This window comes from Plectropomus leopardus, chromosome 2 (assembly GCF_008729295.1).
Source record: "Plectropomus leopardus isolate mb chromosome 2, YSFRI_Pleo_2.0, whole genome shotgun sequence".
Taxonomy (NCBI): Eukaryota; Metazoa; Chordata; class Actinopteri; order Perciformes; family Serranidae; genus Plectropomus; species Plectropomus leopardus.
In genome coordinates this window covers 19,729,258-19,756,409 of record NC_056464.1, presented here as the reverse complement: position 1 = coordinate 19,756,409, position 27,152 = coordinate 19,729,258, and the positions used below count along the sequence as shown (strand labels likewise).

Below are 27,152 nucleotides of genomic sequence, written 5' to 3'. Positions count from 1 at the left end.
TACCCCACCATATTTAACAGCTATAACAGATGACTTTGCAGATTAAGATTATTTTTTAAGATTAAACATTGCAATAAACATATCATTTTATGAAATTTTAAAGTGTCATATATCAACAATCTATTGTTAAGCTGTTGAAATCTCTCAGTCAGGTACAACATTAAAATTTTGCTCAATATTGTGTAATCCATTCAAATATCTATATGTATTTCAGAAGGGGCCATTCTGCACAGTTAATACTCCTACTTTTGATAGTTCAAGTATATTTAGGCTAGATCATTTGTAGTTACTTCTCCTAAAGTATTATTTCGAATGCAGTACTTTTTATTGTAATTGAGTATTTTTACACAGTAATATTTCTACTTTTACCTAAGTAATCAGTCTGAACTTTTTTCCATCACTGCTGTGTTCTCTCAAATTAAAATTATATATTTTATCATCCAAAAAGTACATAATAATAAACAAATAAAAACACCTCTAATATATGTTCTGTCAACTAAGGAATCACATTAGCCCCTGATTTTCTGCCACTGGGGGCAGTATTTCAGTCAGTAATTTCCGACAGCTCTTGAAGAAAATAGTACCTCTCTTTGACTACATGTCCCATGATGCACCCGGAGTGGGCGTTCCTTTCCTCTGTGGTGAAGGCTGTCCCTGCTGCTGTTGAGTTGGGAGGTGACGGCGCTGTCTCGCTGTTTGTCGGGCGGAGGGGGACTTCACGGCGGCTACGGGTGTGGCTTCAAACGTGATAAATCTCAACACGGTGAAAGAATGCGTAACGGCAAAAGGGATTAAAACGAAAAAAAAGAGATTTAAAGCAGGAAAGATACATATCCGCTGAAAAGTGTGTGTCCGGCAGCCTCACTGTGAGCAGGAATCCGTGTGCTCGGATTTTCAACAGCTGGAATACTTTTTTGTGCTGAACTTCGTGGACCGTTTTCGTGTGTTTTAACCTGCTCTGATGGTCTGCTGTAGGAGCTACCGAATTAGCTAAACAAAAAAAAGTTGCTCAAGCTCGCTGGACAACTTCTCCACTCTCAGAGGAAACCACAAATGCTGGTTAACTGACTGAACTACCGACGACTGTTTGGGAATTTTAAACGTTAGAAATCCAAGTTCATATCGCACGAGGAAATTTTCGTTGCGTCTCGCGGATGAACGGACTCTGTCACGTTTGTCGCCACTCATCATAAAGGGAAGTCGCCGCACTCAACTTTTCAACCCTTGTTTTTTAAATAAGGGTTTTCCGGACTCCGTCGTTAATATTTTTTTCCTCAGGTGATATTTTCCCACTAAGCAGCAGTCCTGAAGCGCGCACTAGGAACCATGGGTTGTACGGTTAGTCAGGAAGATAAAGCCGCGGCCGAGAGGTCTAAAATGATTGATAAAAACCTGAGAGAAGATGGAGAGAAGGCGGCGAGAGAAGTGAAACTGCTGCTGCTGGGTGAGTAGTCTGTCACAACACTGAGACTGGCTTGCAAAAGTACCACATTACAGACGAATGGTGCAACAGCATGACCACTTATACAAATATGACAGGAGCACAACAGACAAAAAGTCCATGAGTAAGTTAGATTTTTGGCCATTAATAGAAACTTTTTTTGTCCCTTAAAAATGTGGCCGTCATTCACAATCTTCACACCGTTTAAGTGATTTTGTAAGTGCACCAGAGCAGTGATAGTCAATCTACGGCCCGTGGGCCAAACATGGCCCCCGTTGCGGTGCCCTACTGCCAACGTTCTTAAATCCGAGGAATGGCGTTAAATCCAAGAAATGGCCTAAAATCCTAGAAATGTCCCAAAATCCTAGACACGCCCTAATATCTTAGAAACATCCTAAAATCCTAGAAACATACAAAAATCCTAGAAATGGCCCAAAATCCTAACATGTATAGGGCTGCTGTGACTGGCCCCTGGCCTCCTGTCATTTTGCAAAAGTGGCCTCCGAGCTAAGCAAGTTGAGTATCCCTGACTTGGAGTTTTTCCCCCACATCCTGAAGAGACAAACGTGGCAGCAATTATGCCACCAGAAATCTAGTTTTTGTGAGTGCAGACCTGCCACCGCCAAAGTTCAGATGTTAAAAAGTAGCATGTCCTGTTGCACTCTGCCCCAAAGGCTCTGCTTTTATTTTTTGGGAAGGTTTGGATTTGAAACAGCACCCTGGAGTACATTCTCCACTCCAGCATGGTGTTAAATGCTAAATCCTGGATGCTGAGTGAGAGATCAGTGCAAAGTGTCTGATTTCTCTTGACAGGGCAGTCAAAATAGGCAGCCTTATATTTTTGCAGTGGTTTCCTCCCACCCGAAGTGAACTGAGGGGTCAGACAGGACAGGGTCTGGTTGATAATGAGTGGGCTGCTTTTTGGAGAGAGGGTGACTGATTGTAAGTACTGCTTTGCTGTTAAGACAAAATGACATTTTCCCAGGCTTTAAATGTCTCACTGATTCCTTCTTTAACTCTTTCTTAATGCCGGATGCAGGTAATGGACACATTGCTATTGTTTACAAAGTTTTTTTCATATTGAAGCCATACTGACAGTTTTCCTACCATAATACATGTTGGTCATATTATTATTTTACAGATGGTTATCTTTCAGTAGTCAGTAGCTTACCATGGGGGGGATTTTATGGATTTAAGTTATGTGTGTATATATATATATATATATATATATGTATATACACACTAATGTAGCTAAATTACCTAGCCACATATTAATCCAGTGACCAAAAAAATGGCTCATGTCAACTAACATAATGTTACTTTAGCTGTCAGATAGTCCACAAGAAGTCTGAGTAAAGTGTCAAGCAATAATGTAATTTGACATAGTAGAAGTCTTCACTTATTGCATATTCCTATATGTAGAAGTATACTGTATAGCTTTACTTGCTTCTGATGAATAAAATAGGAGATGAGTTTGCAAATTTTGTTTTTTTTTATATGGGGGGATCTATGGCTATATTAGCTATGGCCTTGTCCCACATTCTTATCAATTTCAGATTGTCCTATATTGTTTTCTTTACCTGCTTTTTTATGTAAAAAGGATTTACTTGAACCTTTTATGATGTGCAACTTAGACATGCAGGAAGAAAGTAGCAAGTCTGATTTGCTACTTAACCAATCATTTGTATTTAACTTGCAAGTTACAAGTTGAAATCAGTACATTCCTGCTTCAGTGGTGCGTCTCATCACATGCTTATCGATTCACACTTCAGAAGTTACTCCAGATATTACCTCAAGGGAATCAATGCATATTTGAGTGAGCCATTTTGTTAGAATAGACTGTGATTTTATTGAGAACACCTCACCAAACATATGCTTAGGTTCAAATGGATATTGATTTCCTGAGCAGAGAAATCTGGGACAACTCGAGTTTTACCTGAAATAATTTTTTTTTTTCTGCACGAATGTCAAACACACTCACTCGCCTTTCTATAGCTTATATAAATCTGAAGTAGCTTGTTTTTTATATAACCCATTTAGTAACAGATTGCTTATTGCAGAATCACAAAATTGATTGTCATCCTCTTTCCTCACATAAAACAGAAAATCCAGCTTAAATTGATAGGGAGCATACTGTGTTTTTCTCTCCTGGGTCTTTGAAGAGACCTGGGCTGGTTGTTAAGTTGTGCCCCTGGTTAGGAGGCTAATTACATACTCTGCTCTCTATGGCATGTCTCATATCAGTAATTACCATCCGGAGCAGTGTGTAGGGGTTGAGAGGAATTATAGGAGAGGTCTGAATCTGACCTAGGATGTGTGAATTTGTGCGTAAAAACTTACGTCATGAAAATAACACTTTTCCCTCCACTTGTGCATTTCAAGAAAAAAACAAAAAAAATGTGTCACGCCATCCAAAGGCTGCATCAGGATAAACCTGCTATTCCTTGTGGAGGATTTATGGTCCCTAAAAAATTAAACTCTAGTTATCTGAAGGATAGATGCAGTTGTGCATTAGTAATAGGGCTGTAACTAGTGATTATTTTCACTATTGATAGGCAAATCTGCCAATTTTGTTTTCACAATAAATTGATTAATCTTTCAGTCAATAAAATACCAAAAAAATGTAGAAGTTACTCATCACAATTTCCCTGAGCCAAAGTGGTGACTTCAGTTTGCTTTTTTTTGTCCAACCAACAGTCCAAAACGTAAATACTCTTCATTTACTACTAAAAATGACAAAAAAGCAGCAAATTCTCACATTTAAGAAGCTGGAATTTGCAAACATTTGACATCTTTTATTTGAAAATGAGTGATCAAAATAGTTGCTGATTAGTTTTCTTTCATTCGAGTTATTGATTAACTGATCGACTTGGCATATTGTTGCATCTCTAATTAATAATATTTCCTCATTTTGAAGATGAAGATGTAATCCATTGAATAAAGGGTGCTTTTTTGCGGTTTGTAGTTGTGGTTGCAATCATGATCTATCTGTTGACTATAGCAGTATGTGTGATTAGAGGTGAGACATCCTTCCAGAGGTGCTACATCACACCTCCAGGTACGCTTTAAAGCACCCCCATCATGGTATCTGTTGGAACAGCTGAGAAAAGTCTCCCTGCTTCCTCCATGGTCACACCAGTAAGCAGTCTGTCCTGTCTGTCCCTTGAAGCCCAACTTCTAAATTGTAATCCCATGTTCCTCCTAAAGCAAACTCAAGAGACTCTTAATATGAGGTGTGGAGGTTCAGGTTGTCTTGTTTCTACTGAAATGATGGATCTCTTCTTGAATCAGCTCTGAGTCCCCACCTCTCTTCAGCAAGCAGAGGGATTCAAACCACAAAAAGCTTAATCAAAATGTTTCCACTTTCAAATTTGACCTGATGTAACCAAACAAATGCAATCAGGGAGTTCCGTCCTAACTACTTGTCTCTAACCCTGCCCTACCAAAAAAGAGGGCTGTGTCAGATTGTTTTGTCTTGTTAGTTGTCCCCAGAGAAAGCCATTAGTTAATGTAGCAGCGAGGACTTCATACCGTTGAGGCTTAAGCTTTCATTAACAGGAAGCACTCATTCACAGGCAGTCCTGCTGATTCTGGTCTTTGATTGGCATTTAACTCCTCCCCATCCACGACAAAAAAACTCTCTGCTCACTTGAGTTGATTTTCTCTACTCTTTGGCTTACTAACCTTTTTTTTTCTTCGGCTCAGCACAAATGAAAAGTACCCTTTGGCAGTGTGCTCTGCTTAAACTGTGAGAACAGCAGCCTAGTAGTAGGAAATATCCCTGCATGATTCAGCACACACATACACACACACACACACACATACACACTCTCCTATGCTAACTGTATTGTACATAAACACATTGGCTTAGAGGCAATGCTGTTATGTAAATACGCTGGATATTGAATGCATGCATGCTGCTTGTAGGCCACCTTTACCTTCTAGCACAAATATAAAGATATTGTACTCAAAGCATCTTTGATATGTGTGCACGTTAAAGCGTTCTGCATGTGTGTAGTGGGATACTTTCTTTTCCCCACCACAGCTGTAAGCTTGACGGGTTCGAAGTGATAAATGAAGGATAACAGAGACAGTTTTGTCGTGCTGTGGTGGAAAAAAAAGATGCTGATCATCGCCTTAGAAGTGAAACATCTCGGTCTATTTTAAGTCTTAATAACAACTGATATGGCAGCACTGTTATTCATTTCCATCGAGGATCGTGTTCGTGTTATTCTTGTATGACATGATATACAGGGCATGCACTGCAGTACACATTGTAGTCTGTATTTATGACTTGGTCGTTGCCTCAGTGTTGAATCGGCTTGGATTCCATCACAGAGCCCCTTGTGGTCACTGCAGTAAAGCTGCTGCCACATGTAACAATATAAGGCTGACACACTGTTCAGCCTGCAGCTGGTTTAATTTGTGATCAAAGCATTAAATGGTTAACCTTAAATGAAGGTGGCATTGCTCATACCAAGGGATAGGGAATGTGCCATTCATGTTTCCAGGCTAAGAATAGGCCTATATTATTGGTGTGTGGAGAGGGGATGTAGAAACAAGCTTGCACCATGGTCACTATGACTGCTTTCATATAAAGATATTGCTCATTATGATAAACCAACACCGATTTTTTTTAAACCACAGATGAAAGAAAGAACACATGATGTGAAACCAGTCATTGTCTGTTCCTCTTTTAAATGTGGTTTGTGCAGAGTGCGTGAGGATGCTCACTCATTAATCTGCATACTTTGCGAAAGCCTTGGAGAGGAAGTAGGGAAATGGACTCTTAGTGGACACTGAGGCAGTTATTGGATGACATGAGCTCCAGCAAAATATCAGGGCAGATATATCCTACTTAGAAAGTGGATATTATGTTTTCTTGGTTTGAAAACACCAAAAGATGTCAAAAACCTGCTGTTAAAATCATGAAGTAAGTGTCATAGAGATCCCAAAAAGATCAAAAGGTGTTGTTGATCTGTATCTGGGAAATGAATTATATGCTGTTCAAAGCAGCAGCTTTAGTTGCCTATAATAGTAAGAACTGTTTTGCCTTCATCCTGCTTTTGCAGTTAGCATCACATCACTTAGGCTAAGGTTTGACCATCGGATAAACTTCTAGTATGAAAATAATTGGAGGTTATCCCGTGATAATCTATTTAGCAAAAAAAAAGCTTTTAAAAACACACGCACACGTCTCTCTTTTCACCATATACAGTTTGTCCCTTAAGAAATTATCTTTTAAATTTATGTATGTATTTTTTTCCTCCGTGCAATGAAAGGCCACAGCCAAACAGTATAGGCTGACATTTTAGCTCACCTAATTTTATTAGGTTGTAAGCGCCATCACACATTTTCAAAGGCAGCTTCCTCCTGTGGATTCCCGGAGAACAAACAGTTACCTTCATTTCTCTTAAAAGATTTGATTCGGTAACTTTCTCAAAGCTTAGTGCTGCAGACACAGTATTGATCAGAGAGAGGGGGCCTCTATCGACAAGCCCAGCCACTGCTACCATTTGTGAAATCCATCAATCTAAGCGGGGTTGAGCTTGGAAACCTGAGCTATAGCTACTGTGTTAGTATGGTTAGAGAGGCAGAGAGCTCAGGCTGCTCTCTGATCTGATCCCATTATTATCTCTCTGCCAGTTGGTGATTAGAGGTGTTTGACTGGTCTGCAAAACTCTGGAAAGTCACTCCCGTGAGGCCCAATTTCTTTCCACCCTTTTGTCATACCTCTCCAGGTGTGAAGGTTGTGATCAACACACTTAAAGAAGTATTTCATTGATATTAAGAAGGCCCTCACGTGTCTCTGCAGAGGAAAAAGGCAAATACTTTTGAAACTGGTGCTACATGAAAAGAGAAAATAGAGAACTGGTTAGATGGTTAGATGGAAGAATGTTCATTCTATACTGTGCATACTACCAATGTTGTTTTGATACAAAGCTGGTTGAAATTGTGATAAAATCCTTTTAAAGTAGAGATAGTAAATTTGAAACTTTGAAACATTTCAATACTTTAAAACCATTAGCAAAAGCTGGCATTGCAGTCTTTACTGTTTGTGTTGAAGGCTCACTTTTCCGCAGCCCAAAAGGCTACCTGCAAATACAATCAAACCGTCAATTAATTATTTAGTATTTCTTATCATTACTATGTGACCTAATGATGGTGGCCCTGTGCTACAGTAGTTGCAATTTAATGGTTTCATTCATTAACTGAGAATTAATCTTGGGTATCAAATCAAATTCCTTGTATGTATGAATGGCCTGGACTATAAGAAATATTTTGATTCTTAGTAGATCTTATTGCATTTCACTGTAATTGTAATAAACATAAATAACAAGGTGGAATAAAGAATAACACACACAACACACGCCTCAAACGCCAGCGTTTGCTGTGGTCCTTAAAAACTCTTTGTACGAGTTTGATAATATCACATGACATTTTGAAACCTATCTCAAACTACGTGCCAAAACCGGAAGTCACAGAGCGTTTCGAAACAGTTTAATCTTCGGTACTGAAATTGCCATCTCTGCCTTTATCTGGTAAAACTTAACAGGAGTTAAACCTTTGAAATGCAGTATTGTCCAAAAACATCTTGCAGCATGTTGTAGCCCAAAGTCTCCAGCACAGTCACCTGTTTACCGTAGATAGTCATGATCGATGACAACACAAGGTGAATTGTTCCACTACTGGTCAGCCCATGTGGTCAGGGCTGCATAGACACCGAGTTCCTCCCTCTTATTAAAGTCAGTGTCTGAGTTTTAGTGGGTGTCAGTGTAATTACAGTTGGCTGATTATAGAGACCTGGCTTTCTCTGGAGAAACCGAGTCAGACTGACCTGTTCCACAAACAGCTCTACGACGTCTGAGCGCCTGTGCTGGCAGCGGTGTACGCTTTCACAGCTCTCCAAGAAATCTCATCTGAACATCAGCTACTTAGCAGCTACATTGTAACTGATATTTACAACGAACACTATTGGCAAAAATGTGCCAATTCTGTGAGATTTATCAAATGAGCTGCTGCCCTATGTCTTTTGGGTGACTTGACTGTGTTTACTCAACAGTCTGCACCACAGTGCTGCCCAATTAGCCGTATGACGCACTGGATAGCTGATCTGTGTGTGTGTATGTGAAAGGGGCAGAATATCCTGCAATTACAGGGAGAGCTCCTAAGATAAAGCCTGCTCCTGCAGACTGTGTGTCTCAGTGCAAGTCCACAGGGACAAAGCTGCACTATCCTCTCTGCTCTGGAAATACAAACAGCTTAGAAAATCCTTCACCACTGCCTCAAATCTCACCTTCATGTTCAACACCTATATCTTTGCTTTACATTTAAATATTTTACTGAGGGAAGACAGTTTGTGGCCTTTTTTTTTAGGCGTGTATCCCAAGGTGTGTGGGTAGTAAATGTTTTGAGTGCAGCCCTCAGGATTCACCTCGGTCCTGATCACCACGGGGTGTGAAGATGTTTGACACAGGAGCAGATCACAAGCCTCATTCTCTGTGCACACCCTTTAATGTGTGTAGGAGGGGGAAGTTAATACTGCAGCATGTAGGCCTGCAGACAGCCCTGCACAGACACAGGAACTGTTGCAAAATGCAAAGCGCTCTTAGTGAGCGTTTAGAAGGATACAGGCTCGGATACAGCATGTGCAAATGAGTTTTCTTGATGTCTTTTTTAATGGGTCAGTTCCACCAAATTTGCAAAAAAATACTCAGTTAATCATAAGAGTGTCTAGCCATGCAGATATAATTTGGCTTAAGCTGCAGAGTTTTTCAAATCTTCTCCACTGAAACTTCTAAAGACAGCCCAGTACACTAAATAGCATTTCCTTTTTGCTGCTCAAAGTACTGAAACTGATTAGTTGCCAGAATATATGCAATTCTGTTTTTTTTGGACAACTGGCACACATCAGTTCTCCATGGAAGCTAATCTCTACCAAAGATTAAAAAAATATACTGCAAAAATGTTTAGGTGGAGGTGAGATCTGTAAATTATCTAAGGTAAAGAGTGACATTGTTTGTGGTTAGACATGATGCTGAAGAGTTTTTTTAAATGTTGTCTTTCAACAATGTAATAAACATAGTATGTATTCACCTTGTATTGAGGTGGTTGCAGAATAGGGTTGAGCAATATGTTAATTTTTTTTAACTAGCCAGCATCAGCCTGACATCTGGTGATTGACAAAATATTTGGGCCTGTGTATGTGTACACTGCATCCTGCCACCAGTCTGAAACACAGCCTCTGATTGGCTGACAAGTCAGGAACACAGTCTTTGATTAGTTGACAGACTCAAGCCAAATAATCACAGAAGACATTCAGTGTCAGAGGAAAGACGAGACGAAGAGTCAAGAGTCGAGTCCTTTTACTCTCACAATTTTACAAACTACAATCCCATTTCGAACAAGCTTTCAGCTAACCAGTCGACCGAAACCAACTGCCAAACCACAATACATTCCATACTCAATATCCCAGAATGCCCTTCTGTTAACTCTTGACTCTGCTTCTTAAAGGAGCCGCAGTCTCTGGTGAATGTCTATAACATATCTATAATGTGGGTCACCACAATGTATTTATTTCACGAAGTTTCCAAAAAGACGCTGCAGTTCAAGGCTGGATTACAAAGCCTCTAAAAGAGGTACAGTTTGGACAGAGTAGAATGACTTTTAACTTCTGGGAAAAACAGTAAGTCTTTCATATACAGCATTCCAAGGATAATTAACATTTGTACTGTTGTGTTGTATATTACCTCAACGACCAAAGAATGAATCAGATTTTTTTCATCAGGCCTGACTCGCACACGCTGCTCAGCTGGCAAAGCTACACCTCAGCGATAAAGTACTCAGTTTCATGCCCAATCGGACAGCTGCTTGTTATGCAAAAGGAATTCCATTTGCCTGAACACAAAGTTTACTTGCCCCGGGCAAAAGTTAATGGTGACCCCTGATCCCCCACTGTCTCCCTCTGCTCCCTGGTGAGCAGTGGCTTTCACTCTCACTCACTTATTCAGAGGCAGACGTTACATTAGCTTAATAAAATTACAAAATGTTTCCCCGAAAAACAGCGATGTACTCAGCTAGTCGCCAGTGCCTATTCGTCCTATTGTCCAACCCTATTGCAGAACTCTCAGTAGTGAAGGTCTCAAAACCTGGTTGAATAATTCAGAATTTATCGGCATCACTAGACACCACCAGTGGTAAGAAAGAAAATATCTTTATTTTGTATTTTTTATTAACTGACCTGCTTATGCACTCCAGTGACTATTCTGTCTTTCCTCCATACGTTGCTCCAGGGTCACAAAAAACTTTCTTTTCTAATCTCAACCCAAACTCAGTTGACATTATTCTTTTAAGTCCATACAGTGCTCCCTGTAGTGAAGCTTATTTTTTGAGGTTCCTGAAAAAACACAATTCACTCCTCAAGTTCATGACCCCCCATAGCATCACAAGGAATGTCAAAGTTTCCCTCTTTATTTTGTTTATATTTTCCAAGTGTCCTTGGGAAGTGGGGGCTGTCTTTGTCTGACCATGTCATTAAACACACATACAGCAAACCATTATCCCCTCACCCCCCCTCCCACAATCCATTTCCTTCTTCTTGCCATTATAGGAAATGAGCTCACTTCACTTCCCCTCTTCCGTAGTGGGTTATCCTGCCATTTTTCTGTACTGGAAGGTCTGGTGCTCCTGGGCTTCCCCAGGGAGGCCAGCCTGCACTCTCAGCTTTAAGCTTGTATGTTTGTTGTAAACAGCTGAAGTACACTGAAACAGCCAAATATCAAGATGTTACCTATAGAAAGAACATAGCTCTAGTTTTCATTGGAGGCTGTGACTCTTTGGAAGAAATCTTGGAGGGGAAGTGGGCAGCACTTGGGTGTCAGGTAAAGGGTGGGGATGAAAGGAGGAGGATACATTTAACTGGTAACAAAATCCTAGTCGAAGAGCTCATGAGATGATAACTAAGAGTGAAGGCAAAGGGTGGGCCACAGTTCATATATAACCAAGTGGAAGATTGGACATGTCTGTGTGATCAGCAGGGAGGCCTAATTTAACCACAAATATCACTGCTGCATGTCACAGTTCAACAACGGTGTGATCCTCTCAGTCTCTTTATCTCTCCTTTAATACTGTTCATTCTGTTTTTAGGTGGTAGAGAACATGTTGAAGAACAAGCAAAAAGAGTGCAGAAAGGAAAATAAAGGCAGACTGTTTTTTAGCTGATGAAAGAGTGCACCACATCAGAGATTTGATCTTGAAGAATGTTGTCAACAGGTCCCTCGTGTTTTGTACCAAGTGACAGTGTGCCACCGTGGAGTTGTGAAATGATGATGTAGTGAAGTTGTCAGAGAGCAGACAGCAAAGGAAATGGTAGGTGTCACTCTCCCAGAGGTGCGGGAAGTAGTGGAACTGCTTGTAGTCTTTTTTCCCCCAGCGTGCCCTTCTTCACTTCTGTAAAGTTTTCCAGTATCAGATTTTGTTTCAGCCAGGACCTCACTTGATCTGTCACACTCTGCCAGCTTTCAGCTGCATCTGGCTTCTGTTGGTGTTCGTCTGAGTGGAGAAAGTGCATTAAGTGAGGTGCCTAACATAACTCGAGCAGCAGGGGCCCATGTGAAGGTGATAGATGGTGGGAATAGTCTAGATGTCACACTTGGTGAGGGTATGTTTTTTTCTTTTTCCTCAGGGGGCTCTCAGTGATAATGTTGAGACAGCTGCACTGTGAAGACTGTAACTGAGAGGTCAATTTGTTGCAGCAGAATTGTCTGTCCTCAGCTCTCTGCTAGCTGACAACCAGACCATTATAATCTATAAACTTCATTGGAACCTGTGATCCAGACAAAATGCCTTGCTCTGAACTTTTGTTTGCAACTGAGCATGTATTCTCCAAACATATTCTCTCTATCACACCTGAACTAAACTTAAAACCCTGCTCCTAATTTAGATTTTAAGGTCACCATTATGAATGTGTGTTTCAGTTAATTTTGTTTTCGAAAGTCCGACACCCATTAACCGGTAACTACCTGGTTAACGTTTAAGAAAAAAAAAGACAAAATACAAATGGCCTCTCCTTTTAATCTGATGCTCCATTGCCTCAGTGATCTTTAATGCTGAATTTCAAAGTGCCATCCATTTAGAGGTGGTAAAATTTCAATGTTTTTTTTGTGTGATTGCCTTGACATTGACTTGCCCTCAGCCTCCTCAGTTCCTCAGCTGCTCTGCACTGCGCACCACCCAGGTCAGGTGGGAGCTAATATTGGCTCGCTAGCAGCGCCACTTATTCGGAAATCAACTGGTAATGCCTTCCCAGTGGCGGAAGGTGTTGCTGCGGAAGCATTATGCCCACCCTCTGGTTTCTTCCCAAGTGGTTCTGGTGAGCAATTGGATTCATTTTGACCACAAAACCCTTTTAGCATTGTTGTTAGCACTACTAGTCATGCGGACACTGCTAATGGTGATAACAGAGCCTAAAGTGACAACACAGCTAGTGCTTAAATGGTTTTACTCCTCAAAATGGAGCTGCTTCCTCACCAGCTTGAGTTGAGCGGGGCACCGGATGTTGGGCACAATGTTTCCGCAGCAATGCTGTTTGGTCGAGATGGCGTTGGTGGTGATAAGTGCTGAATGAGCAGCACAGTTAGCTAGCCTGACCCAAGTGGTGCACATTTCAGCTAACTAAATAGTAGCAAAATTAATCTGTAGACCCACATGTGTAACTTGTTAAAGATATTCTTTGATAAATGGTTACCTTTTGACATAGTCATAAGTCATAGTCACTGAATCTCAACAAACCTAACCAACTCTAAATGAGGTAAACAGCAGACATTTATTAGGTCAATGAGATTAAACCATACTGTTTTTATGCCCTTGTGGTTTGGCTTTGTAAAAAAGCGCTACATTTATTCTAACCCAGCTTCAGCTTCACAGTATGCTCATATATTCACTGGATCACTACAGTCACATTATAGCCTTTTATCACAAATGTATTGATCTGAAGCAGTGCACTGTTATACTCCTACAAGCAGTTGTAAGTTGTATCACATTCATGCCTTTTTGCAGACACCTGAACAGAGAGTTGTTTGCACTGTGCTGAGCCTGCTGTGCTCTGTGAATGTTTTTTTCTTATATCTCCACTTACACTTACAGCTGAATGACCTCAGCAATATTAATGGCACCAAAAGTCGGTGCTGTGAAATTGATTAATGCCGAAAAAATTAGTCTTAGGTTTTGAAGGAAATGTATTTCTTCGTGACAAATTACTCAGTACATCAAAAACACTGTGCTCACCTTCCAGAACCAATCAGAGCTTGCTTCTGTTCTACAAATTATGATCCTTTGCGGTTACAAGTGATTTCACAGTTATCAAATAAGAACGGCGCACATGGAGAAGTAATTTAGACTATAACCATCTCTTTTAGCTCATTTTCATCATTTGATTTCTTCATATTCCTGAAGATTTTTCAAATTAAAAAAGGTAATAAGGTTTGTTGTACTTAACACACACTAAAGTAAGTGATTGTGTCCCACATCAGATAGATTACGTGTTAAGATATCTCAGTCACTCTCCTCTTTCTCTCTTACCATTTTTGTTCATGGCTGTTAACTGTGCTGCAGATGGAATTGATGTCATTTCCTGTTTCAGTCTTCACCCCCCTCCTCATCTGTCACTTCCTCTTTCAGCTGGCTGCATGTAAGAGAGAAGTAGATGCAAGGCTTTTGTTCGGCTGGTTGAGGAAACCAGCACTCCCATCCTGTGTCAATTGCAGATTGTAGGCACTGCTGTCTGCCACAGACCGTTAAACATTTAACAATGAAGCTTTTAAACAAGTCTGATTGAAATGCTGTTGTTTTTTTTTTTGCATGTCATAACCCAGTGCTTATAAAGAAAGAAAAGCAGCCTCCCTTCTTTTTCCCCTCTCTGTTTTTTTCATCTGAGAATGACAGCAGTATTAACAATACTCATGTGTCAGTGTGTGACTTTCACAATGCAAGTGGCAGACTTCACAGTGAGGATATCAGAATGACATGCTGCACACCCCTTTATTGGCGAATAACATGGTGTGTCTGCTCACGAAGGGTGGAGTTTAAAAAGTGTTTGCTGTGATACTTTGGGACTGCTTTAACTCATCTTTTAGACAAAGTACTCACACACATTGTTATTTGTCTGAACACACCCCTTAAGCTTAGAAAGGTTTTTGGAAAGAATGTAGTAGAGCCATAAAATACAGTATGTTTTAGTGTGTTGTTTTGTTTTCCACCCCATAAAAAATCAACTCTTAAAGCAGCAGGGCACAATGGAGAAATGTGTGTGAGAGCCCATACCAAGCTCTCTAACATAAAAAAAATATCCTTGGCAACACAGACTGGGTTGTGTCACTTGTAATTTGTGTGTGTGTGTGCATGGTATGGAGTGTGGTGTATAATTTGGCATGTGGATGGCAGGCTGACATTCCCTCAAATATGATGCATGAACTAGAATTCAACTTAAAACCAGTTCAAGAAAATGTGCCCATGAGGGATTTATGATAAGTAGGCGGAGAGTTTAAAATAAAATCAGATATTAGGATACACAGTAAAGACATCAACAATAGAGCCATTTACAATCTAATGGCATAGTCATAGATTATCCTTGCTCTGTAGCTGTGACACATTGAGTGCCTCACTGATGAAAAGGTGATTTATTAGTTTTGCATGTCAAAGCATGCCGCTGCAGCGTCTCCTCTCCACAGAGACTCTGCATGTGGAGACAGTGGACAACTGAACAGTTGCTGGTGTATGTATTTAAAGCAGGTGATCTAAATGGCTGTTCAGTAAGAAACCAAAAATAAAATAAGCTGTGGATGATCATATGTGTTGCACAGTACTATTATAACATAACATATAACAAACACTGTCGATCAAATGGTGTTTGGACTGAGTATATGAGTTTTAAGTGATATGTTGAATGCAGTTCGGTGTAGAGCTAGGTATTGTTTTAAAAATTCCAATACCAGTAGTGATACAAGTACCTCTAAAGCGATACCGATACCAATAGAGTACTTAAATGTGAATGGAGTGCTGTGTATACTGTAAAACTTTTTATTAATTAAAATTCATTGCCTGTGCTTTTATTTGCCTGATCCAGAGAGAGAGAGACAAAGGGGGAGAGAGTTACAATACTTGTTTTACGGCACCAGAGAATTATGGCACCCTATATACTGACACAACAGCTCTTTTTACCCTCTTAAAACAACCCAGCTGGCAATCAGTGTACTCAGACACTAGGGTTGGAGCAATGTATCAGTTTTAAGGTGTACTGTGATGGTTATCATACCGGATATATTTTCATATCTGTGATTTTGCAAAAAAAATGCTGCTGTACAGAGAATCTCATTTGTATACCAAAACTAATTCTTCTGTTTTCATTTGTTTAAGGGTCATTCTGACTGATAATAATAATATTAATATATCTGTAACATGTAAACCATGCTATTTTCAGAGACAGCTATCATACCATGAAAATCTCATACCATTGCAACCCTATCAGACACTGATATTTAATTAAATTAAGGTCGTGACTTCTGAAGGTTAGGTTGTGACCACAGAAACTGAAGCTGGTGCTGCCGCTGAGTCTGAGTGTGATCTTCACACCAGGGTTGAGAATCTGCCCGGCCGCACACACACAGCGACCGGGCAAACTGTTAGCATCACACGGCTTTTTATCTATTATTTTATAGACAGAGTCAAGCCGTTTCACTGACGGTGTGTTTGTCGGGACTGTTTAACAATGTTAGCTGTTGCTGCAACGGTGTAGTTTGTGCTTACCAGACAGTCGTTGAACTGACTGTTCGCCAGGAGGATAGCGGCTCTGGAGATGGCTGTAATAGAGAGTGTGCTGGTCTGGTGGAGAGACGGGTCAGTCTGAGATCAGACCCCTCAGTTCAAAAAGAATCGAATACAGGTATCTGGAGATGTTTCGGTTGATACTTTAAAGGTACCAAGTACTGATACCTAGCCTTAGTTTGATGTCACAGAATTGTTGACAGAATTTCTTTCCACTGCAACACAGACTAACACACACAAGCAACACCTGGCTATTATTAGCTAATTTTGGCTGAAGCGAGATGGAGTGAGCATTTAACAAGAAAGGCATTCAGCTTTTATCACCTGAGTTTTCATCTTGGAGGAAATGGGGTGAATTCGCTGACTCAGCTTGTGCCTTTCAGTGGCTCCCTCGTAGACAGGGATTAGGTCCTCCAGGAAGGCTTTAATCAGACCTGCTGGCAACCTGGGAGCTGCTTTCACTTTGCTGCTGCTGCTGTTCGTGTGTGTGTGTGCGTGTGGAGTGAGTATCATGAGGCCAAAACCCCAGCTCATCTTACAGCTTTTTTTATGGTCACAGAAGTGTATGTGCAGGGCTGTGATTTGGACATATACTGGATTTGTGTGTGTGTGCTTATGAGAGGGAGGGATGCACCTTATTTCACTGCTGGATGAGCGCCACCCTTGCTCCCATGTGTTTTCTTTTTGCCAATGCTCGGTAGGTCTGTAGATGCTGTAACATTAGCAATGGCTCTGAGGTGAAGACAACATAACTGAGGGACATTCCCAGGGGAAATGAGTTTATTTGTTCCTTTCAAACAGGGTTAGTTTCCATGAAATGATCTCAACAGTAATGTTAAACACTGCGTTAACATGCCATTTGAAACAAATGTTCAGTCCCTCACTTCTGATAAAATAGCAGCAAGTTGCTTTAAATATTTTCATAGGAGCTTAAGAATTAGAATATAAAAATAAGATTATATGCTTTGGGATGTAAATCCCTTAAAAAATACCAAACTGTTCCTCAATCTTCACTTTTACATAATTTCCTCTAAATGTTATTTTCACGTCGGATATTACACGAGTTTAGTGCTTTCCACTTAAATAACTCAAAGTGCAACAACTGTGCCAATGGCTCGAGGAGCTGTGCGCCTTCCTTTCCTAGCACATTTGTCAAATGTTAGAGAGCCGGAGGTAAGGAAAACTAATAAGTAGAGCATATGATGGTCTCATCCACATTATTAAGAATTCCTTCCCACACACAGGGGAGTTCATTTTGGTTCAAGTGATGCTTGTGTCTGTGTAATCATAGTAATTACACTCTGACAAAAGGAAAACAACAACAGCCAAGGAGATATCAGTGAGTGTTTGCCCACCATTTGGTGAGTGCCCAGTGTTGCAGAGAAAGGAGCAAGAGAGAGAAAATGAGCAATACAAGTGTTTGACTGAGCTACACTTCTCTCTGCTGTAAACATAAACAATCACAATTGCAAACTTTTCAGGAGTATTTGAAGTTGCACTGAAGTTAGGTATAGCTTTAAGCACGTTCATAAAAATCACGCCACCCAATCCATTTTTATGACCGTTTATTTCCATTTTTGACCTTTGAACCTTTGGGTCAAAACCTGTATCTACAGTGATTAATGACTAGAAATTGATTTGGGACACTACAAGGATACAGGTAAAAGAGAAGGTAGAAAGGTAAAAAAGAAACAGCCTACTTCTGAGTCCATTGTGAAGAATTGTGTTTTGTTTTTACTCCACTGTGTGCTGTCTGGACCCTTGGTTGTATTGTAGCTCTCTGCCTGCCAGAGGTGCAAATTAGCTTAGTCCATTTACTTTCGAATTGTACATGTAGCAATTTTGGGGTGCTTTCACTGTGTTGTTGCTTCCACTTCATTTCTGAGGGAACTATTTTGGGCTAAAAGTCCAAGATTCAAGTCATCAATTAGAGACCTCTTAGTCAACCGAGACTCTTCAAGTTAAACACTTTTTGTTATCATGTCAGTAAGTGTGCTGCGTTTTTCTGGGGACATTTTGGCCGCCAAATTGGGCTGCAGACTGAGTGAGTGTTCTCCACTTTGATGCTGCTTTTTAGCACAGGAAGCTGCAGACTCAGATCCAGGAGTGATTCTGAGTGAGACAGAGGCAGCTGCCTGGATGAAGAGAAGCTTTGCCTGTTCGGGCTCACAGATAACGTCGTCTCATCGTCTTTCTGCTTAGATGTGGTGAATTTACAGCTCACAGCAACTTAATACAGTACAGCCCCTGGTTTTTATTTGATATCTAGTGTTTATAAAAGTGTTGCACATTTCCAATCCAAAATTAGCACAGTCAGCACACATTAGCTCAGAGGGCTAATTTGGCTTATGTACTATATTACTTCACACTGATGTCACCCTGAATGTCCCGCTGAACACTTGTCAAACTGTCAGACTATATGGGGAAAAAAAGGATTGAATGCACAAATACCCGTATTAAAAAGCCAAATCCTATTCGACTAACATAATTCTGAGCTGGGTACAGCCCTCGAACTATTGTAATTTTTACTTACTGATAACTGTGGCTGCTTTATAGGTTAAGATTAAACATGCAAACCATAAAATAATGATACATTACTAGAGTTGTATCTAGCCAAATTAATAGGTATGAATGGACTCCTCCTGTTATAACCTACAAACTTCAAATACTACTCACACGTTAGCAACAAATTTGTGAAACTCTGAAAGGGATAGGACTTAAGAATCAGTGTTTTTTGTTTTTTGATTTCACAGTGATTTTTTTGTCAAGTAAATATCTCAAAACAACATGTATTCACATGCAGGTATTGGTACCTAAGTTTCAAATTTTAATTGTTTCTTCCACTGCAGCTCCGGGGACTCAAAGCAGAGTTAGGTGCCATACATTTAGTCAAGTGCACCTCTAAATATATTTATTATACACTTCCGGAAACAAATTCGGTGCTATATGTAGTTAAGGTCTGTTAATGATATTTAGTTGTGTTGTGTCCCTGTCTGTGTCCCTGCAGTTTCCCTTATTGATGTTACTGCATGCACCAAGTCTTCAAGTTGAAGGCAGTTACACTTCATCATTTGGTGCAATGGTTACTCTGCCCTTGCCTTCCTCTCACTCTAAACAAGCATGGCAGTTTTAAGCAAGTGACTCTTTTTTTTTTAAGATGACCTTAATGTCAGACCACCGCTGATGCCCGATAGGAATAATTGAACCATAATTACCTTTTAACTCACTGGAGAGATTTTCCCCTAACACTTGAACAGGGTTTAATGATTGGCTTAGTTTTGTTTGCTCAGAGCCGGAGCTTTAGCTCTGTATTAGACTGTATTAGGTTTTTATTGCTCTGGCACAAATCCTTGGCTAATAAAACCACATTTCTGTTCAGTGCTTGCTCAGAGAAAAAAACAATGCCCTGTTAGTGTTGTTGGTACTGTATGTTGATGTCATAACTAATTTACCTGTTATTTTTGAAAGAGTTTGTGTCTGTGAAACTGTTGCAGAGAGCACAGTTCAACAGTAGTGCAATCAAATCCAATCCAAATTTATTTATAAAGCACATTTAAAATCAACAGAGTTGACCAAAGTGCTTTACATCAATAAATAAATTATAAAAACAATAGTGATAAAAATAATAAATAAAAAATAGCATAAATGACATAAAAGAGGACAAGAGAGGGAGAAAAAAACCCAAGCTATTTAAAAAGGCATTAAAGTATTAAAGCCGAACAAAGGTAAAGACTGCAGAAACTCTCATACATGGTCTGAGAAAGCCAAGGAGAATAAATCAGTTTTTAAATGAGATTTAAAAAAACAGGCAAGGTGGGGGCTATTCTTATCTGGGGGGGGGGCAGCTCATTCCAGTGTTTGGGGGCCACAACAGCAAAGACTTTGTCTCCCCTTTGTTTCATTCTTGTTTTATGGATGATGAGGAGTGATTTGTCTGCGGACCTCAGCCACCATGTTGGAGTGTATGGCTGTAAAAGGTCAGATTGGTTTGAAGGAGCCAACCCGTTCAGAGCTTTATAAGCAAACAGAAGGACCTTAAACTGAATTCTAAGGTGAGTTAGGGCCAGTGGAGAGACGCTAGTATGGGCGTAATGTGCTATCGCTTGCCTGCGCCAGTAAGAAATCGCGCAGCAGTGTTTTGGACCAACTGCAAGCAAACGAGGGAAGCCCAACTAATGCCCACATAGTAGGCATTAGTCGGGCTATTAGATATGACTAATATTCACCAAGCCTAACAGAGAAACGTCGATCAGACAAATAAGACCGAAACCACTCCAGAGCAATACCACTGATACCCACACGATGCTCCAGGCGAGAGATGAGGATATCATGATCTACTGTGTCCAAGGCAGCTGTGAGGTCTAATAGGTTAAGAATAGCATAGACCCCAGTGTCAGTAGCTTAAAAATAGTTAAACACTCTTAAAATTGCAGATTCAGTGCTGTCATCTAAACAATACCGGTTTGCAGTGCTGCCCTGATTATTTTTAAGGAGATTTATTGACCCCCCCCCTCCCCCCATTGAATTTCATCACATTTAAACAACAAATGGGATAGGCAAATAGGACAGGGGTGAAAAGTAAGATTTACAGCAGGGACAAGAGAAAGAGTGAGAGAGGGGTGAGTTAGGGAAGGAGGGCATGGGTTAGCAAACTGAAAGAAAGTAGTGAAGGAAGGGGGGCCGTTTAGCTTTAGGCAAGAGCTTGAGTTGGAGCAGAGCAGGGTGCAGCTGAGCCTCTGGCAGGGACACATCACTGAAGGCTTTATTGTGATTTGTAATTATGTGGTTTTCTGTGGGGCCTCAGTTTGGTGCGCTCCCACACTGAGGCTCTTTTTAGACAGGGAATACTGAGTAGGAGAACAGAGAGAGGGTGGGGCTCTGGGTCACTGTTAACTATTTCTGTTAAATCATTGGAGTGCAGCCATGCAAAAACCCATGACTCTGATACTGTCAGGTTTATATTTAAATGCAGACTTAACTTGTTGAGGAAAAAAAACGGGAAAGTTTTCCATTTTATCTCGCCATTTCCTTTGTGGTATCAATATGTGTGTGGTTAGTAATATGTTTGAACTGGACAACTTCACATTTTTACATTCACCAAAAAAGTAGCCAGAGGTCAAGAATAGAAAGTTTGAGCATGGCTGGACCAGCTGAACATAAATTATGGGCATGTAGAACTTGTTCAGTAACTGAAAATCATGGCTAATTATAAATGGAAAATTAACAGATGTTTGTTAAAATGGGCACAGCAATAAAGTACACCACAATCAGTGCAACAGGTTTCTGAAGCAGTATGTCACCAATAACAGCTGCCTAATACAGTGTAATTTATTATAACACTGACATAGTAAAATTAGAGATAATGATAGACTGTAGTGACTGATGATCATGTTTAAGGCTTAAATGCCTAGATTTTACAGAGTTTCATTTGCCCCGTCTTCACCACGCAGTCCGGTTTAAATCGGTACATTACACATAAGAACGCTTATTTTTGTGTTTCCACTATCAAAAGTTTTGGAATGTACCGATAAAAACGTTCCATTATCTACTGTTTGTTTGTCACTGCTCTGTTGAGATACCTAGCACACCGATCCAACACTAAAAGGTGGAGCTAAAAATAATGTAGTCTATTGATTGGTCAGTAGAGAATAGACAGTCTTGCTCAACAAGGACTCAATGCAGAAACCACAAACCCAGTATTTTAAAATATCCCATCAATGGCAGCAGATACTCTAAACACTCCAGCCTGTTCTTTTTTGCTCTAAACTTGTTGCATAACCCTATACTATGGACAGTCAAGAGTGAATACAGTGAGAGTTGGATGGATCAGTGAAGCGACCATTACCATCAGGTAACAACCTCGACTACATTGAGTACTACAGAAGCATTTGATACATGACTATAGAGGGTTAGGCCTAATTCACAGGTATTCATACCTCTGATTAGCTTGCTGTACTATACATTTTCCCAAACTTTCTTGATTTTTCCAACCCCTTTTTCTTGAAATGTTCAACCTCAGATCTGTCTGCACCACAGCGGTGTGTAACACAAACAAAAGTCACTACAAATTATGGGGGGCAGAACTTTATGCAAATATCTTTGTAGTTTATTTTTGTTGTTGTTGTGGGATAACAAGTTGGCGGAGTTTGAAGAGCTGTCAGCTAGTTGTGTGTTTGTGCATGAGTGATGGTAGTCGGCTCTGGAGTTTCTCAGCTTTCCCCAGTCGTGTGCTGATTGAGACCTGAATCTTTATTCTTGGCAGCCTCTGGAGACTGACAGAGGATCCCTTTATATAAATGTAGAGGAAAGGACAAATGAGCTGCAGAGTGTGAAACAAACTAAAAAAAACAAAGATGAAAAAGAGAAGTTACAAATTTAGGTGTATTTATGAATATAAATGAGGGGAATGATGGACAGGACTGTGAAGGAAGGAGCTTAAGGGGAGAGCAGAGGTGATAACAAAGTGCTGGAGTGTTGAATTGCCGTGCTGCGTGTTTTGCTGTCAGTCAGTTGCTGAGCTGTGCCAGTTAAGTTGAAGAGAGCAGACAGCTGTACTGAGATGAGTTTGAAAACAGGGCAGCAGGAGCACGGCTTGTTAGGCCTGCATGCCACTTTAATTGTAGTGCCAGCGGAGCCAGACATTTATATAGGCTGCATATCTGAAATAACCTATGGTGTTATGAGTTATGTTTAAGACTGGATACTGATTTTGTTTTAATACTTTAAAAGCACTGTTCATAGTTTCTAGATTGTAAATCTATCATGCTGTGTGTAGACAGTGACTCAGAGCCTTTTCTTTCTGCTTATTGATCAGTCCTCTCTGAGTCTGCCCTTAAAAGCAGGCTGAGCCAAAGGCAGGAGGCCATGCATTGACTCAGACCTGCCCACAAAAGCTGCCAGTTGCAGCAGGGTTGATTTCCTGTTTTTCAGCTTTCTTTTTTGCCTCTGTGAAACACAGCACGCATTTAGGCCTACAGCTCTCCTCTGTGCTTCCACATGCAAGGAATTATCACATCAGATTCAGGAGATAAGGATTTGCCTCCGTTTTCTTGGATTCACACATTGTGACATAATCTGTGAAGCGAATCGCCATTCTTAGGCAATTTCAATGGTGGGCTAAGGCCTGTGGTGAAAAATGGCCTGCCCTTTCCTCCCAAGTTTGATTAAAGACTTAGGGGAAATGAGGAACTGAGACAATAGAGGATTGTGGGCTGCAGCAGCGTGAGGGAGGGCCTCCCTGCTTTCTCTGGGGGACCCTAGATTCAGCTTTTATCGTCTTTACTGGTGAACAGTTTTGTTAACATTGTCACTCCTCAATTACAGCTCAGCCCGGGCACATGTGTAATCCTGATGTTTTTCCGAGCTCTGCATCTCAGCATTTTCATTGGCTCAGTCTCGTGTTGTGGTTCAGGAGCAAAGACAAGGTAGTTTGCAGTCTGGGCAGACCAGTGCTCGTTATGAGCTGCAAAGCCTTCGGTTTCAGTGTTTTCTTTGTAAGTGTTAAAGTTGGTTTTGCAGATACTATACAACCTGCAGGATAAAATGATCCTGTGTAGCGTGACTTGAAGTGATAATTATCTGGGTGAGTTGCTGGTGTTACCTTAAAGAGAGGAAGAGACGGACGTCATGTGTGAGTATGAACACAGACAGAGGGAACAGGAAGGGCAGGGCTGGGGCTGTGCAGCGTGTTTCCTGTGAGGCAGGAAGTGAGCAGGGTCAGACCACAGAAGCACTATGAGTTATTGCTCTGAGCTGCTGCTGCCAAAATCCAAAATAAACAATCCACTGGTGCCTCACTCTTCCCTCTGATTTCATACTAAATTCTGATTACCCTGCTTTTCAGTTTTTTTGGCCTGTCAGCAATGGTTCTTTACGAGGACGCAGAAGAGAGTCTTCTTTCAGTCTTCTTCAGACCTTACGAGATTCTTAAATTGCAAAGGAAAGACACAGGTCCCTTTCCCTTTACCTTGGAGCCCTGTGTTCAGGTTGCTTTTGCCACAGAGGGCTCCTGAAGGTTACTGGAACTCGACATTCGTCTGAGGATCAAACCATGACCTTTTACATGAAAAGGGGGAAGAATTAAAGGAGCAGAGAGATGGATGACTCAGCTGCTTGGGTCTAGTCTGTTTATGCTGACATTAATACTGGATTGTATCTGTGCTTTGCTGCTCCCTTTTTGTTTTGTATTCACTCATATGCAAACATTTACACACACACACACACACACATATACACACATACACACACATACACAAAGTGAAGCAAGAATTTCTAACTTTTTGTGTCAGTAGGATCTGGTACTAAACTCTGTGCTTTTAATGGTAACAACTAAATTACGTTGGAAACAGAGAACCAATTCACATTAAAATGGTGCCACACATGCGTCTGGGTGAGATTGCGGTTTTAGACAAGAGGTGAAAATGCCGCAAAGCACCCCAAAAGCCTGGAGGTCAGCCAAGGAGCTCCACGGCCACTCTGTCGCCACTCCGTTTGCTTTCTAGTAAGCCAAAACTATCACTTCAGTGCCTTTTTGCAGTGATACTTTTCTTTTTGTTATAATATAGTAATAGCCCAGTATGACTACTGAACAAGCATACACACAGGCACACATAGATATATAAACACACACACACACACGCACACGCAAGCAGACAGACAGGATAAGAAGCTCTATCTGTGATGATGAAAGAGCTGAGGAGCAAAATTGCTTTTTGGTCTACATCACTGTTCTTGTTCAAAAATGTAATTTTTATTATCATAGAGAAAGGTACCTACAAAAGGCATTATTGTGTACCAGTACCAAATTACGGGCACTGGAACAGGTGCAGTTATCAGTTCAAATGTAAATGGTACCCAACCCTATGTATGAGTCATTTACTAACATATCTGCCCGCATGAACAACAGCTCTGCATCAGCTATACACCGAAATACACCCCAAAAGTTAAGATATCATTCCCTATTTATAAAGACACTTGGAAACACCCAACATTGTTACAGACTTTCTTGATGTTCTTTTATTCTAAGCTTTGTCTCATTTCCCTTTTTAAAATATGATGCACTGGTAAGCAAATAAACAGATATACTTTATGTGATGCTTGTATATTAGTTGACTATTATCTTCTCATTTTCTAGAAATTTTGAGGAAAATGCGTTTTCTTTTTTTTGTTTTTCGTTTCTTGCTCTCAGCAAACGGTTTAAGTGAAGACTAAAAATGGCACCTCAAGTGTGACCCACTGAACCAAGAGATATTATATATTTCTCGGGAAAATGAAATCATGTGTTTGAGCAGAACAGCTGCCTTTAAATTCTCTTCGCTGAAAATATATCGTTGTCAAACTGATTTAAGGCCTTGAGCTCTTTCACTGGTCATAAATGGCTGACCTTGTGGACCAATACACAAACCTTTTACACTGAAGTTGGTTTATTACACCATACAGTGAATCGGTCCTCATGTCAGGGGTGCTCTCACAGTCTAGCATTATTCTTCCCATTTTAAATCATTCTCTGTGGTTTTGTGATTACTGTGATTTGTAGCAGCTGTAGCCTGACTGATGAATCTCCTACAGTCTATTGCGAGATCACAAATATTGACTCTTCAGATGAATAACCTCTTAGTTTACAAGCAGTTCTTTCAAACCTTAATTACTGACCTTGCATCAGTCTGAAGGCAGTTAGCCCTGGGTCAGATGTCGCATACAATGCTGATAGAACAAGGGCAATATATTGATACATTTAGCCATAGACACAAAATACTGACTAGATAGTTTATTCAGTGCATCCAGGGAGAGGAAGTGAAGTGATTTCTTTCTTTTTTTTAAGTGAAGAGCCTTAAGTAATAGGAAATGTGGCATGATTGAGCCAGCAGAAAAGAATTAACTCCAGGCAAACCACTGCATCAACAAAAATAAAATGGCCTTATATGATTATAGAGAAGAGGAGGTGGAAGATGGACTTGTTTGGAAAAGAGGAGAAAATATCCCCTTCCTCATCTGGAAGGTCTGCTGTTAGTTTCCAGCAGAGAAAGAGAAAAATTAATAAATCTTTGTTGCACTAATTGTATATTTGCAGCCATGCAGTGCATGTGCATTCTCACATCATGGTGCAGTTGCTATGAAAATGCTACTCATAGTGGGAAATACAGGCTACCCTCTGAAAAAGGTAATTTATTATCCTTCCTCTCCTCTAGAATCAGCAGGAACTCATTATTTGGCATCTCAAGTGTTCACATCAGGACATGAAACTGAATGACAGCTGGGTTTCACTCTGCCCCAGTTTCTGCCTTAAAGCGCTCCTCATAAGCTCTCACTCCTTTTGGAAGTCAGCAAAAGGAACCCATATCAAACTCTGCTTTTTCCGCTGGCACATTTTATCTTTCTGCTTCATGTCAAAGTGAAAAGATCCATATAAAGCATGTGACTGGGTTTTGAAATCATTAAATACAGAAATGAATTGTATACAATATCTTTACAGCAGATGTTGAACAGTAAATTATCACTAGCTACTGGCACTGTGCTTAAAATGCGCTTCACCCCCACATTTTGCGAGTTGTTCTTTCACATTTGTTGGATTGTCCATAATGGCAATAATCATAGTGCAGCGGGAAGATACGGGTTCCTTTTTATTTCATTTCTATTTTTTTATTTAAAGGAGTTTGGGATGGTCTGATAGCTTAAATATTTGAAAACAGTATAACTCTGATTTTGTGTAGCTATTATGAATTATTTTTCGCATCAATCTTAGTTTTTCTTGCATCAGTTCCTCTTTAATGTAGCACATAAGAAAGTGACAAAAGCAACTAGCTGATATGCATATGTACATACATGTACATATGTACCAAGAGTCTGATCTCATTTGAGTTTGTGCTTGTGCATCTTCATATAAACATGCATA

The 27,152-nt window shown here is 40.3% G+C and overlaps 1 protein-coding gene across 1 annotated transcript in view; it reads left to right on the top strand.

The window, feature by feature from the left end:
* Positions 1-676: 676 nt before the first annotated feature.
* Positions 677-27,152, top strand: part of LOC121956064 (guanine nucleotide-binding protein G(i) subunit alpha-2-like) — a 71,929-nt gene continuing 45,453 nt past the window's right edge. Inside the window, exon 1 of the mRNA XM_042504151.1 lies at positions 677-1,444. Coding sequence (XP_042360085.1) covers positions 1,327-1,444 — 118 coding nt within the window. The 5' untranslated portion in view covers positions 677-1,326. The remainder of the gene's footprint in view (positions 1,445-27,152) is intronic.